This window comes from Dendrobium catenatum, unplaced genomic scaffold (genome assembly GCF_001605985.2).
Source record: "Dendrobium catenatum unplaced genomic scaffold, ASM160598v2 original_scaffold_213434, whole genome shotgun sequence".
Taxonomy (NCBI): Eukaryota; Viridiplantae; Streptophyta; class Magnoliopsida; order Asparagales; family Orchidaceae; genus Dendrobium; species Dendrobium catenatum.
The window spans coordinates 66,771-83,055 of record NW_021531844.1 but is presented as its reverse complement, the minus strand read 5'-3'; the positions used below and the strand labels follow the sequence as shown (position 1 = coordinate 83,055).

The following is a 16,285-nucleotide window of genomic DNA, read 5'->3' as shown; positions in this document are numbered from 1 at the left end:
CTGTAAAACTGCTTCTTCTACACAATTGCTCTCCCTATGTATTTTCCTATTTTTCTTAATATCTGATATCATGCATTTACTATAAGTAATGCAACAAATAAAAAGTAATAGTAGTACTATAATAACATAATTCATACGAAAGGAATAAAGAATGCATAATATGGGTATGTTGTTCTTGTGCCTTAACGTGCAGTAACCCTGAAATAGTTCAACTTTGAATTACTCACATTGCACATTGTTGTATTACGGTAGAGCCGGCCTCATAAGAACTACGTTTGTATTTTTCAACTTTCAGAACTGAGGACGGAATATATAAAAGGTGAAATCACAATCGAAAACTGTGTTTTTTAATAGAAATGAAAAAGAGTTTTGTTACTTAGCCATTAGTTGCATTACCTATCACATTTGGAGGGAACAAAATAACCGGCGCTTCTCTAATCTTAGGAATAATGTGGTTAAAATTATATATAACATTTCAGCAGCTGTTAGATTGAAAACTGCAAAATAGAAACACAAATCAATTTTATTTCAGAGATTTTCGAGCATTTAGTTAAATGCTTACTTATATGGTTTTGCTAGAGGATGCTGCTTTGCCTCAAGGTTGTTCTGGAAGGTTACTGTGCGTATGTTGGGTCTCTTTTTACTGTTAGGTTTCTTGTTTTGACCCAAGTTTTGCGATTCTGTTTTTTTTAGACCTGGGAAGCAGTTTTTTGGGAATGCAGGACTCATTCCAGTTTGCTTGTGGATTTCTTCTCTCAAATTTCCTGGGTATACTACAAAGACTTTAGCTGGCATTGGTGGTGGATGATTGGCTTACAGACGATGATGAGCAAGGCCAATCTCTCCGAGCCTTGGAGGGCCTGTGTGGCAACCTGGCTCATTTTTGTGGACATTCGCTTGCAGGCTGGAGGTGCTGTGATGGCCGCTTTTGCTGGAAATTTTAATCTAGCTACTTTGGGTTTTTGGGCAACCGGTGCCACCGCCTGGTTCGTTTTGCTAACAGAGATATCATGATGAATGAGACTGTGCCTTAATTCTGAGTCTTATGTATTGTTATTTGTCCAATTTTGACCTTTGTTATAGTCTTTGTGTATTTTGGTTAGTTTTGTTTTCTTTCTTTCCACAGGTTATATGTAATTTATTTTTTCGGTTATTAATATATGGGCTTTAAGACCCGGATTTAAAAAAAAAAAAACTGAGGACCGCCGCCAATTTTGCCTCCTGCGTGTGACTTTGCTAGCTCAATTTATTTATATTGTTTATTAGAAAGCTTCCATCTATAAATAAATCGAGAGACGTAACTTGGCCTATATATTGACACACGCACACGTGAAGAATTCCTTTGTTTTCAACTGAGTGTCGTCAACACTGTCGTGCGCGTCGATCACCAACTCCCCTCAGAACATAATGAAAAGCATCGGCTGCCAATTCTTCCTCCTCGCATCATTACTCCTCGCCTTCCTTCCATCTTCCACCGCCGGCGACACCATTACCCCCACCATCCCTCTCTCCGGCGACCAAACCCTAGTCTCATCAGCCAAGCTCTTCGCCCTCGGCTTCTTCACCCCCGCCGGAACCTCCAATTCCTACCTTGGCATCTGGTACAACAACATCAAAACCCAAACCATCGTATGGGTCGCCAACCGCGATTCCCCTGTTTCTGGCAACTCCACCGACGCAATTCTCTCCATCTCACGCAACGGCAACCTCATAATCACAGATCGGAAATCCAACTTACCCGTCTGGTCCTCCATCACCACCTCCTCTCTCGCTACCCCTCTCGCGCAGCTGCTCGACAACGGAAACTTCGTCGTCCGTAATGTCGCCAGCGGCGACAACAACGACTTCGATTGGCAGAGTTTCGACCACCCGACCGATACCCTTATTCCTGGAATGAAAATAGGAGTAAATTTCAACACCCACATCAACCGAACGATTTCGGCCTGGAAATCCGATACCGATCCCAGCTCAAGCAGCTACATCGCCGCCATGGATACCAACGGCGACCCGCAGTTGTTCTTTTGGTCTGGCTTGAAGAAGATCTGGCGCAGCGGCCCATGGGACGGCATCCAATTCTCCGGCGTACCGGAGACCACCACATACATTCAGTTTAATATCAGCTTCAGCTTCAGCTTCATCAACACGAAAAACGAAGTCTCCTATTCCTTCAACACTCCAAAATCGATCGTGACCAGGCTGCTCTTAAACGAGTCGGGACACTTCCAACGCGCTATCTGGCTATGGGATACCGAGCGATGGAACTTTTACTGGCAAGTGCCATGGTACCAGTGCGACAACTATGCAGCTTGTGGACCGTACGGGGTTTGCGACGCAAACTTGTCGCCGGTTTGCGAATGCGTGCAGGGATTCACGCCGAGGAACCCGACGAATTGGGCGCTGATGGAGGGAAAGGATGGATGCCGGAGGAAGACGATGTTGGATTGCAGGAATGGGACGGATGGGTTCGTGAGGGTGAGCGGGGCAAAGGTGCCGGACACGGCGCAGGCGGTTGTTGATTTTAGTTTAGGGCTGGACGGGTGTAAGACAAGGTGTTTGATGAATTGCTCCTGCACGGCTTATGCGTTGGCGAATCTCAACAGCGGGAGTGGGTGTTTGATGTGGGTTGCAGACCTTGTTGACATGCGGCTCTATACTATCGGCGGGCAGGATGTCTATGTTCGAGTCGCGGCTGCTGATTTGGGTAAGCACTTTGTCTAAAAACTAAAATCAAGAGTTAAAATTTGAATAGCATACAATTTTGTTTTATAAATTATATATTTTGATTGCACTCACCAGGATTATTCAGCTTATATTCAATGTATGAATGAATGTAGATATCATATTATAAATATCAACATCATAATCAATATGTTTTATGTTTTTTATTTTTAACTTCTTAGTGTACATAGGTGGGGAGTTGATATTGTAATTTTAAAATAAAAATTTAAAAATCAATTTGATTAAGATTTCATTTAGTACAACTTTTCTATTGATTTCCTTAGTAAAAGAAATAATCATTAAAAGATAATGAATATTTGTCAAATTTCTGTTTTTAAAAGGTTATTTTTGGAAAAATAATATTAATGAAATTGTTGCTGTGAAATGAGCTTTTAAAAACAAAGACAGAATAACTTAAAATGCCCCAAACAAAGCCTAACTTATCATGAAAAACATTCTCCATAAGCTTTGAACGTAAAATACAGTAGCAAAATACTCTTTTTTATCTTTAAATTATTTTAAACATGCAAGTGAGGCTACCATTGATACATCAGGCCAAACTGACTGCATCCTAACGTGCAAATCTGCCTGGAAATTGTAACTTTTCTTCTGCATTAATCTTAATCAATCCCGTTAGCAAACTTAATATATAACATGATAATATATACAATTTACTGATTAATAATAAGGTAATTAAAGCATTACTTATAATAATCAGGTAATTAAGAAAAGTAAACTTAAAAATCAAATACAATTGCTCTCAATGTTCAACCGTTCATAAATATTTTCCCAAGCTAGGGAAGAATGAAAAAAGCATTCAAAAGGCATTAATATCAATTGTCGGCATTATAAAAGTATTTGTGTTGAATTTGAATGCGTTAACACCGTGTTGCTATAACTTGCAATAGTAACGCAGGGCCAGCATCTGATGAACATAATCATACGAGTGAACTGACGGCTGTGATCGTGCCGAGCATTGTTGTGGGAGTTTTTCTGCTTGCTGGTGTGGGTTGGTGCATGTGGAGAAGAAAAAGTAAAAGACGAGGTAAGTACAAATGCGCACGTTTTTCATATTTCTTAAGCTTGCGTTTTTGTTCATATATGCATATGGTATTATTTCTGGGCCACAAATTATTAAAAAATTCATTAACAAAGCTTTATGACAATGGCTTATAAGAGCATAAATATGTTTATTTAAACAAGTCTTTATCATATAAAGGTGTTCATTGCTCGATATGGCTACAACAAACTGATAATAGTTTGGCACCGAATTGATTATTATTATTATTATTATTATTATTATTATTATTATTATTATTATTTATGTTTAAAGTTAAAAATAATATAAATATGTTATGTAGGCTTGATTCGGTCTGTTTAAATTAATCTTTTTTTATTTGAATAGTCAGATTCATTTAGTTTGACGAAAGGAGTTTTAGAAACAGTAATTCTATTCTCTACCGTGAGCAGATACATAGCATAAGTATATATAGCCTGAGATAGAACAGACTCTACTACAGGTTTATTACATGTAGACTGATTACAGGTTATCTAGCAGGTATTCTTAATACACCCCCTCAAGCTAATGGGTCGGATTGAACCGTGAGCTTGTCTCAAAGAAATTGATAGCGAGGCATAGATAAGTGTTTGGTGAAGATGTCGGCTACTTGATCTTTTGTTGAGATGGGAAATATGTTGACCGTTTTCATGTCTATGTGATCCCGGATGAAATGATGGTCAATCTCAATGTGCTTTGTTCTTGAATGGAAGACCGGGTTATTGGCCAATGCTATGGCCGATGTGCTGTCACAGTGCAGTGTTGTCGGCGACGTGATGGAGATGTTGAAGTCGAGCAGCAATCTTCGTAACCATATGATGTCGGTCAATGCAGCGGCAAGTGCACGGTATTCAGCTTCGATAGAAGATCGTGCTACTGTGTGTTGTTTCTTGACACTCCAGGAGATAAGAGTGTTCCCTAGGAATGTACAATAGCCAGATGTGGACCGTCTTGTGTCCTTATCACCAGCCCAATCTGCATCGAAAAAAGATTGGAGAATTGTAGATCCCTGCGAAATTGGTAGACCATATGTTAGAGTGCCACTAATATATCTTAATAGACGATGCAGAGAATTAAAATTTGGAGGCATTGGATGATGCATTTGTTGACACAGAGAGTTAACGGCAAAGGATATGTCCGGTCTAGTTAAAGTGAGATATTGCAATGCTCCCACTAAATGTCTGTATAACTTTGGATCGGATTCAAGAGCAGTTGATGACAACACGTCTGGTTGTTTGGTCTGAGAAGGATTTGCAAGGTGCTTGCATTTGGTCATTCCTGCAGTGTTAAGAATTTGTTGTGCATATTTAGTTTGAGACAAAAAGAAAGAGTTTTTGGTCCGGGTTATCTGAATGCCGAGAAAACTGTTTGCAAATCCCAAATGTTTCATATCGAATTTGCTTTTGAGTTTGTCGAGTGTGTTGGTAATCATTTCGGGACTATTTCCTGTGAGTAGTATATCGTCGACATAGATCACCATGTATAATTGCACGTCGTCTTTCCGCCTGATGAAAAGAGAAGTGTCTGCTTTGCCTGCCACAAACCCGATGGATTGTAAATGAGTGGATAGTGTTTGGAACCACTGTCTCGGAGATTGCTTTAATCCATATATGGATTTCTTGAGTTTACACACATAGTGTGGATGATCGTTGTCCTCAAATCCTTTCGGCTGTTTCATAAAGATAGTTTCATTTAGATTACCGTGTAAAAAAGCATTCGTAATATCAAGCTGGTGTACCGGCCAGTTGTTAGTGATAGCTATAGTAAGAAAAGTACGAATCGTAGGAAACTTAGCTACGGGACTGAACGTCTCCAAGTAATTTACGCCATATTGTTGTGTATTTCCTTGGGCTACGAGTCGTGCTTTGAATCGTGCTACCGTTCCATCAGATTTGTACTTTGTGCGAAATGTCCATCGACTGCCGAGTATGGACGTATTTGACGGTGGTGGTACAAGATCCCATGTCCCTTGTTTCTGTAGAGCGTAGAATTCATCGGCCATCGCCTTCCTCCAATGACTGTGTTTGCTAGCTTCTTGATATGTGTTTGGTTCACCCAGTTTCTTAGGTTCTGTATTTGTCTGCAGGTGAAGTAAGTTCAGTTTTTGAACCGGTTTGAGTTTACCTGTTTTCAATCGAGTAGTCATGGGATGATGAGGTGGGATATGTCTGGTTTCGGAAGGCAGGGTGGTGGATGTGCTCTCAATATGGACGTTGCTTGGAACATCATTGATGGGTTTGTTGGAACTTTTAGAGACAATTTGTGGAGATGCCTTACGCCTTTGTCTGTGATTTTGAGTAGTAGGTTTGATGTTGTGCATTGATCTAGTGCTTTGAATCGGGACGAGAAGTGACGGCTGTGAGACCTGCTGCGTTGAGGATGTAGTAGAAGTTTCTATGAGCTGAAATGGAAAGGTAGTTTCATCAAATATTACATGTCGAGAAGTAAATATTTTATTACTAATAATATCCATGCATTTATATCCTTTAGATACTGATGAATAACCCAAAAATACACAAGACCGAGAGCGAGGTTGCAGCTTGTTTCGTTGCGCAGGTGGAATCCAAGGATAGCACGCACAGCCGAACACTCTGAGTAGATTGTATTCAGGTTGTTTGTGGTATAACAATTGTAACGGTGAGCTGAGTTTGTTTGTGATGGACGGCAACCTGTTTATAAGATATGAGGCAGTAAGCACCGCATCAGGCGAAAAAGAATGTGGCATCGAGGCAGCATGTAAAAGAGTTCTGGTTGTCTCAATTAAGTGTCTATGTTTACGTTCGGCGGATCCGTTTTGTTCCGGCGTGTATGGACAGGAGGTTTGTTGTTGTATTCCCTGTGATGTAAGGTAGTTGCGAAAACTAGAGTTCAAGAATTCTTTCCCACCATCTGAGCGTAAACATTTTATATAATGATTCGTTTGTTTTTCAACAAACGTTTTGAATTGAACAAAAATAGAAAAGACATCTGACTTATTGTGCATAGGAAATACCCAAGTAAATTTAGAAAAATCATCGATGAAAACTACGTAATAAAGAAAGCCTTGATGAGAGGGGACTGGTGACGGTCCCCAAACATCCATATGAATAACTTGTAAAGGAACAAAAGATCTAGTCGAATGATGATTAAACGCAAGTCTATGGCCTTTGGAGGCAGTACAAGTTTTACACAAAGAAAAAATCTTTGGTATATGCAGCAATTTATTAGAATTCGAAACTAAATGCATTATTTGTCTATTGGGATGACCCATTCTCTGATGCCAGAGAAAGGCCCGATCAGTAGAAGCAGTGAGAGCTATCTGGTCTTTGTGAGAGTTGCTTGATCTAATCGGATATAAGCCTCGTAGACTTGGTCCCTCCAGAATGGTTTGATTTGTCGTCAAATCCTTAATACGAAAACCGTTAGAATCAAAGTAAACCGAGACATTGTTGTCTTTGGTTAAATGAAATATTGATAGCAAATTATGTGATAAATTTGGAACATGAAACAATGATTGAAGTTTTAACTTACTGTTAGGTGTAGGCAGAATACCATTGCCTGAATGAGCAATCGGTATGTTCCTGCCATCACCTATGGTGATGCTATCATTACCAGTATACGACCCTGCTTGAGAGACGTTGTCAATCGAGTGAGTCAAGTGTGCAGATGCGCCTGAATCCAGATACTAGTCCTGATTCTCGTTTTCTGTCGCAGCGAGCATTGCGCGAGATGCTGGAGGCTGTGATTCCGGAGGATTAACCGTCATATTTGATCTGTGCCAGCAATTATTTGCGGTGTATCCGCGTTTATTGCATATTTGGCATTGCACAGGCTGGCCGTTGTTCGATCTTGATGGTTGGGATGAATTTCTTCCTCTTCCTCTGCGTCCACGACCACGGGATGTATACAAGGCTGTGGAAGAATCTTGCAGAGATGTTGTTCGAAGTGAGTCCGCCTGAATATTAATTTCCTCACTTATTAAAAGTGAGTAGAAATTATCAAGATCTATAGGCTGTAACATCGTGCGTATGGACGTTTTGAACGCATTGTACGTTGGTGGAAGCCCGTTTAACATGTACAGAACTATATCTTCTTGATCAAGAATCATTCCGGCAGCTGATAAGTTGTCTGCTATAGTCTTGATTTGGGTAAGATATTGAACCATTGTTTGATTTGCCATCTTCACATTGTGTAATTCATTCCGTAGTTGAATCACCCTCGATCTGTTCGACGACTGAAGGCGTCGTTCAATGGTTCCCCAAATTAATGCGGTAGATTCCAGGTTGATGACATAGGGTAGAATGGTTGACGATATTGTCGAGCAAATTGCAGCAGCTAGGTTCTGATCAACGAGTATCCATTCACGGTATTTTGGATTCGTTTCTTGATGACCCTCTGGTAGGTCAATATACCTAGCCGGTGGAGATGCCGATGGAAGAAGAAAATCGGAGAAACCATTAGCCGTTAGAAGTTTGAGGATTTGAGAACGCCATACCGAGTAATTTTCAGCTGTAAGCTGCGTAGATACAATGATTTTGATATTGGATATGACGAATTTGAGAGCCGCTGGGATGTTGTATTCGCCTGCAACAGATTCTTGGGGCGCCGTTGTGAGAGAGGTGGAAGAATCCTCCATTTTAGGTCGGAGCTCCGATAGATCTATTAGAGGAGCAGCCGGACAAGATGAGGACGAGAGGCGTTTTTCAAGAAACAGAAAATCGCCCCAGGCTCTGATACCATGACGAAAGGAGTTTTAGAAACAGTAATTCTATTCTCTACCGTGAACAGATACATAGTATAAGTATATATAGCCTGAGATAGAACAGACTCTACTACAGGTTTATTACATGTAGACTGATTACAGGTTATCTAGCAGGTATTCTTAATAAGTTTGGAAAAAAATGCTAGTTGAGAAGAGATTTTATACGTGATAAATTCATGATCAAGTCGTTTATTTTCAATTAGAAAGTTAAAACTATATTATGTTCAATATATTTTTAATTTAATTCAATTTTATGTGGTTTATCAAAACTTTAAACTTAAATAAAATTTTGAAACTTATTTTCATATTAATATGTTAAAATAATTAAGGTGATATGCCTTAATAAAATTTACTTATCTTGATGTAATGTTTATATTGGAAACTTTTAGAATTAAAATCAAAATCATTTATAATCTATTTCATCAAAATTATAGTATATTGCTCTCCCAACTACTATAATTTGAATGCCGCTTGACTGCTGTCATCCAACCTCCAACCACAATCACCTAATTTTCATTATCTGACTATCTTCTCTCAATCATTCTTCTGTAACTCGACTGTCATCTTTGTTGTCTTCTAACTACCATTATTCGAATCTCATCTTCCAACTACTATCACTTGATTGTTGCTACATGACCATCATCCGACTGTCGACCACTGTTATATGAATGTCATTACCCGACTATGGTCATTAGACAATGACTTGACAGCCACTATGTCGGAGAAGTGAAACACCCAACGAAACAAACAAGAAATAGAAAATGAAATGAAAAAAAAATAGCACCGGGATTTAATGTGGAAAATCCCGAAACCAGAAAAACATCACCGAGTCATACCAAACCAAGAAATTCACTAAGAAAATTTAGGATAAATAGTATAGATCTCATTTCGCTATTGCTCTCTCATTGTCTCTATTCTCTCTTGCACCGTTCTTTATGAACAAACAAAGAAAATGTACAAAACCACCAAGTGACGTAGCTCTTAATGAAAAACAAGAAAGAAAACTATCAGTTAATCTCACATCACCTGTTTGGAGTGCTGAGGCTCTAAACTCTTTATATTGAGTCTTCCTGACAGCGCCGAGGTTCAGCACCACAGTGATCTGCTCTCTGTCTTTTTCCAAGCAAACTATGCAGGGTCGGGGTGCTTGGATACACAATGTCGTAGCGTTGTATGGTTATACAGGAAAAAAAAATTTAGGTGCAAAGCATCCGAACCCAACCAGAGGGAAGACCCCTTGCAACCCCTCAGCAAACTCAGCAAACTGAATTGAATTCTGAAGCAATAATACGCCCATTGATCATCACAATCAAATTCCCCACAAAGCTAACACATTATTCGGTTGTTGAGCACTGTCGCCTAATTATCATTGTTTGATTGCCATCACTTAATTGACCGCCATTTCCCATCCACCATCGTTTAACAACCATTATTTGAACATCATCGTTAGATTAATCATCTACCTATTGCATCTTCAGCATTCTCCTCACATTTACAAAAATACAATCGGTCAGGCCGCATCATTTTGTTTCTTTTCAGGTTCTTCGTATGAAATGTGTGGTCTGATGCCTTTCTTTTTTTTGCTATTTCTGTGTGGTAGTTCTTCGTGAAAAGCTATGATACAAAAGTTCAATTTCCACTGCTGTGAATTTTCTAAAACATATCAAGAATAATTTTTTTATAGCAAAATTTACATATTTTGATGGGCAAGCTGGATCTTTTGATGACAGACTTATTTATTTATAGAGCAAGCTTTCTTGTCAAAGCTGCTAAAACCTGCAAAACATTAATAAAACAGAGAGAAGAACAATGAAGAAGGAACAGATATTGGAGAAGATGAACTGTTGTATTGATTTCATAAGCTCATTTAATAACAGTGGTAACATATATATATAAATGTAAAGCTGAATAGTTTGTTAGAAAAGGGAGTATATGCAGAGCTGCTGTAGCTGCCTGAACAGAACAAATAATATGGAGTGTATCCGGTAGCAGGTGGTCCAAGAATGCTGACATGGCATGGATGCACTAACAGCCCCCCGCAAACTAAGCATCCAAGGAGCAGATGGTTAGTTTGGATCGTAAATCAAGAAACCGCTTAATTGATAACGGTTTGGTGAGAAGATCTACAATTTGATCTTCCGAGTGGATATGAGAAACTTGAACTGCCTTGGATTTTATGTGCGTACTGATAAAGTGATAATCAATTTCAATATGCTTCATGCGAGCATGGAAAACAAGATTATTTGCAAGAGCGATGACAGAAGAATTATCACAAATTATAACAGTAGGCATTTTTTGTGGAATGTGAAATTCTTCAACCAGGCGACGAAGCCAAATGACATCAGATGTAGCAGAAGCTAGGGAACGGTATTCAGCTTCAATAGAAGACTTAGCCACAGTCACTTGCTTTTTAACGGACCAAGAAATCAGAGTTTTGCCTAAAAAGGTATAAAAACCTGAGACGGATTTGTGGTCGGAAGTATCAGCAGCCCAATCTGCATCTGTGTATGTGCGCATCTGTAAATCACCAACTGTGATAGGAAGACCAAAATGCAGTGTACCCTGTATATAGCGAAGCAGCCGCTTAAGTGATTGGAAATCTTTGTTTCGAGGCTGATGCATATGTTGACAAATAGCATTTGTCGCAAAGCCAATATCAGGTCGAGTTATAGTTAGATACTGAAGGGATCCGGCAAGTCGTCGATAATGAGAAGGATCATTGAACGGTTGTTCAGCCAAATGTTCTTGAGAAGATTTTATAGTCATGGGAGTTGGAGCCGGCTTACAACTAGAGAATCCTGCAGATAATAAAAGCTACAGAGCATAATGCTCTTGATGAAGAAATAAACCTGATGAGGTTTTACAGATTTGAATTCCCAAGAACAAAGAAGCTTCACCTAAGTGTTTGATAGAAAATATGCCTTGCAATTGAGTAACAAGATGCTGAATACTTTGACTGTCATTCCCGGTTAAGAGCATGTCATCAACATTTATTAAGAGATACAATTTGACGTGAGCTTGTGAGTATAACAAAAGTGACGGATCAGCTTTACTGAAGCTGAAACCAAATTCAAGTAAGAAGGAAGTAAGTTTTTCAAACCACTGCCTCAGAGCTTGCTTAAGGCCGTAGATAGATTTGCGTAACTTGCAAACATGATTGGGATGTTGAACATCAACAAATCCAGGTGGTTGAGTCATGTAAACTTCATCCTTAAGGTCGCCATGTAAGAAGGCATTGGAGACATCCATTTGAGAAATAGACCATCCATGATGTATAGCAATTAGAAGTAGAATTCTAATAGTGGGCATTTTAGCAACCGGACAAAAGGTGTAGGAGTAATTAATGCCAAACTGTTGACTGAAATCTTGAGCTACAAGACGAGCTTTATAGCGATCAATTTCACCATTTGGTTGGAGTTTAGTTTTGAAAATCCAGCGGCAACCAAGAATGGGTTTATTAGGCGGTGGAGGGGTAAGAATTCATGTACCTTACTTTTTCAAGGCTAGAAACTCAGCCGACATAGCATTCCTCCAATGAGGAAGACGAATTGCTTGAGTGTAACACGAGGGAGTCGTTGACGAAACGTGAACAACAGCAAGATCAAAAATTTTCTTGGGACGGGACAGACCAGACTTTGATCTGATTTGCATAGGATGTTGAGGTTGTGAAGGATGGTGTAACAGCAGAGGAGGAGAAGTTGAAGTATTTGTGGTGGGTAATTGGGACATGGAGGAATTTGTAGTGGAAGTGGATGAAGGAGATGGTTGGGAAGAAAAAGAATTAGTGGATGAGAGAACTTGAGCAGGTACCGAAGCTCTGTTAGGCAAACCAGATGGACGAGGCTGAGATCCTCTGCCACGCGAAAACCTGTTGTTGTTGAATCGTGGACGTGCCACTCCAGGTTGAGCAGTATTCCGGCTAGAAAACAAAGTTGTGGCTTCAACAGGTACAGCCGTTTCTCTGGACTGCTCACTTTGAAGAATGATTTCTTCACTACACAATAATGAGTACAAAACTTCCATAGTGATAGGATTTAAATTTGTGCGAATAGAGGTCTTAAAGGCATTATACGTGGAAGGCAGACCATTCAAAGTATAGAGGATGATATCCTCTTTATCTATTTTGCAACCAGCGGCAGCAATATTATCTACAAGTGATTTGATCTGTGCAAGATATTGAGTCATAGATTTATCCCGCATGTGAACATTGTGAAGTTCATTTTTAAGTTGCATGACTCATGACCGATTTGTCGGTTGAAGTCGCTATTCCAACATGAGCCAAACTTCACTTGCAGTGGAAAGAGTTAGCACATAGGGTAAAACTGAAGGTGAAATCGTAGAAAACAGGGCAGAAATCAGATTTTTATCTATGAGAGACCAAGCCCTGTATTCAGTTGGAGATGAGTCGGTAGGAGCTGGTTGAGTGCCTGTAAGGTAAAGTTCAAATCCATTTGCAGAAAAATGCTGGAAGATTTGTAATCTCCAAATAGCATAGTTATCATTGATGAGTTGGGTGGGCACTATATGCTTGAGATTGGAGATATGAAACTTCAGTGAAGGAGGTATGGTGAGCTCAGTGACTGAAGCTGACACATTAGAGTTCTGAGGAATGGAGCTGGAAGACTCTCTGTCCGCCATCAAGAAGAAATAGTTGCTGTTGAGCAAAGAAGCTCTGATACCATGCTAAAACCTGCAAAACATTAATAAAACAGAGAGAAGAACAATGAAGAAGGAACAGATATTGGAGAAGATGAACTGTTGTATTGATTTCATAAGGTTATTTAATAACAGTGGTAACATATATATAAATGTAAAGCTGAATAGTTTGTTAGAAAAGGGAGTATATGCAGAGCTGCTGTAGCTGCCTGAACAGAACAAATAATATGATGGAGTGTATCCGGTAGCAGGTGGTCCAAGAATGCTGACATAGCATGGATGCACTAACAAAAACAAATTTCGATTCATAGCAGACTTATACTAAAAGTATAAAAATTTTATTTGGAATGAGATTCCTGTATAATTTTTTGAGAAAATTTCGGAATAATTTATATGAGAAGATTTTTAAGAGGAATTTGTCCATATTTTTGCAGCTTGTTCTTTAATTTGTACTTTTGAATGGAGGTTGATATGTTCAATAAAATAAAATGGCCTCTTCTCTTTCAATAGGAATGCTAGGAACGAGCTCCTTTCATGATAAACGCAGTGCAGAACAAGAACGAATAGACAATGACTTCGAGTTGCCTATCTTTCCTCTGGAAATAATCACTGCTGCGACCAACAACTTTTCAGCAGAAAACAAGCTTGGAGAGGGTGGTTTTGGTCCTGTCTATAAGGTAAGTAATTTAACATATTTGGTAATTAAATGCTTATTATAAGCATCTACTTAAAGTTTTTTATTTGTTTAACCTTTTCCTTGCTTATTGTTTCGTTAATCACCCAACAATGTAGTATGTCAGATGAAAACTTGATTAGCAAATTTCTTAATTAAGTTTACGATGTGGTTAATTGATAAGAATGTGTATTAATTGAGTTTTGCAGGGCAGGCTTGATGATGGCCAAGAGATAGCAGTGAAGAGGCTTGCCAAGACTTCAGTCCAAGGTCTTGATGAGTTCAAGACAGAGGTTATGTTAATTGCCAAACTACAACATAGAAATCTTGTCCGATTGCTGGGTTGCTGTGTTCAGGGCCGTGAAAAAATGTTAGTGTACGAGTACTTGCCTAACAAGAGCTTAGATGCCTTTTTATTTGGTATGATTTGCTCCTTTCAACTTAATTGGAATGTCACCATTTACAATTTTTTGCTATGCTCTCCATTGAAGAAATTATTAGAATCAAACAACAAACATAGCTCCATTAAAAAAAAATGACTGGGCCCCGTTGCATTTAGTATAATTAAAACTTCCTGTAAAGTGGTCTCCAGTACAGTACTTCAAAAGTCATTCAATGATTAAGGCTTGAAATTAGCTGTAAGTAATTATATTACAGAATTTAAAAGCTTGCATAACTTTTGTGCTTCATGCACTTAATTAGTTTTAGTAATTCATTATTAATTACTACTGGAAACTTGAATTTTTCTCATCTGCATGATTGATTTGCCCAAAAAAAGAATCCTTTCATTTTACTTTTTCTTCTGTTAGGTGAAGATGATGATGATGATTATATTTGCAATATACATTTTTCTTATCTGTATTATAATTGAAAGAAAAAACAACTAAACAAAAATGAAAATCTCGCAGATAAAGCGAAATCTATGCTATTAAATTGGCAAACACGCTACGAGACCATATTTGGTATCTCTCGCGGGCTTCTTTATCTTCATCAAGACTCAAGACTTAGAATAATTCACCGCGATCTCAAACCAAGCAACATTCTCCTTGATGAAGAGATGAACCCTAAAATCTCAGACTTTGGCTTGGCAAGGATTTTTGGGGGAGATGAAACCCAAGTCAATACCATAAAGGTTGTGGGTACATAGTGAGTATATAACTACACAAATGCTTGGTTTCATGACATTTCAACACATCAACATGTACAAGCTCATATTTATACAATTCTAAACTATATGAAATGTAAAATGCCAGCGGATACATGTCACCCGAGTATGCAATGGACGGAGTCTTCTCTGTAAAGTCAGATGTATTTAGTTTTGGTGTCTTGGTGCTGGAAATCATTAGTGGAAAGAGGAATAGAGGGATTTACAGCGCATCCCCTCACATGAACCTTCTTGGTCATGTAAGTTCTAATTACCGTTATTTAGTTTTTGATATATTAACTTTAGATGTTTGTTGCATGATTATATACAATGTATGTGATGCAGGTATGGAGTTTATGGAAGGAGGGAAATAGCCTGAAACTAGCTGATGAAACAATGAGCTCTGATTTTTCAGTTGAAGAAGTCTTAAAGTGCATAAAAATTGGCTTGTTATGTGTTCAAGAACGCCCAGAGGATCGGCCATTAATGTCCTGGATAGTTCTGATGCTTGCTGGGGACAGTGGATTGGGATTGCCTGAGCCTAAGCAGCCTGGATTTTTTACGAGATTTCGTGTAGATTCTGATTCATCGTCAGGTAAACAAGACATATCAGTTTCAATTATTGAAGGAAGATAACCAACTAGTTTTGGAGGATTGATTTTTTTTTCTGGTGATTTGAGGATTCAAAAAAAGTTATAGCTGATCATAGGTACAGAATATGCTTTCCCATTGTATTTTTAATTTTAATTTTATTTTATTGGTCATCTGTTCGCTATTTAGGCTTCGTTTGGGACGGCTTTTTTACTGTTTCTTAAACAGGTTTGTAGTATAACAATTTTAATTTTTGTGCACGAAAGTTGTTTTAAGAAGCAGTAAAAGAGCCGTCCCAAACGAAGCATTAGAGTAGCTAAGCAGCTATGTTCTTCAGCTGGCAGATTCTGTGTTTATAAGCAAATTAAAATAAAGTCTTATTGTGGTTTACTTCATTTTGAAGAGAAAGAACAATTCTTCTGTGCAGAATTCGGAAAGCAGACTTCTGCACGAAATGGATAGATTTCAACAACTCTAAATTGAAATTCATGATGATTTGGAGTTTCTTATAAGAGTTTTTACCCCTGATGCAGGACTAAGTATGAATGCAATTAATACATATGAAATTTGCACAACTCTTGATTAGAATAATGGAAAATACGACTAGTAGCAGTTCCAAACGACGAATCTAAGCAAATTGGTCACACCCGCTTAGGCTAAATTACGTAGCAAGAGATTTGAATTTTTCAAAATAAGATGAGAAAA

At 38.6% G+C, this 16,285-nt stretch overlaps 2 protein-coding genes across 3 annotated transcripts; one reads left to right on the top strand and one right to left on the bottom strand.

Moving 5' to 3' along the window:
* The first annotated feature begins 1,308 nt into the window (after positions 1-1,308).
* Positions 1,309-15,975, top strand: LOC110101975 (receptor-like serine/threonine-protein kinase SD1-8). 2 transcript variants are annotated; one of them, XM_020830093.2, is made up of 7 exons: positions 1,309-2,701; positions 3,635-3,763; positions 13,692-13,849; positions 14,055-14,265; positions 14,754-14,991; positions 15,099-15,249; positions 15,335-15,975. In XM_020830093.2, the coding sequence occupies exons 1-7, from the start codon at positions 1,408-1,410 to the stop codon at positions 15,623-15,625; spliced, it is 2,472 nt and encodes an 823-aa protein (XP_020685752.1). In that variant the 5' UTR covers positions 1,309-1,407; the 3' UTR covers positions 15,626-15,975. The 2 variants fall into 2 exon arrangements, with proteins under 2 accessions (XP_020685752.1, XP_028548331.1); XM_028692498.1 differs by having other exon boundaries at positions 2,574-2,701; positions 3,627-3,763.
* Positions 3,777-5,596, bottom strand: LOC114578907 (uncharacterized mitochondrial protein AtMg00810-like). The gene has a single exon (XM_028692500.1). The coding sequence runs from the start codon at positions 5,451-5,453 to the stop codon at positions 4,332-4,334; it is 1,122 nt and encodes a 373-aa protein (XP_028548333.1). The 5' UTR covers positions 5,454-5,596; the 3' UTR covers positions 3,777-4,331.
* Positions 15,976-16,285: the final 310 nt, after the last annotated feature.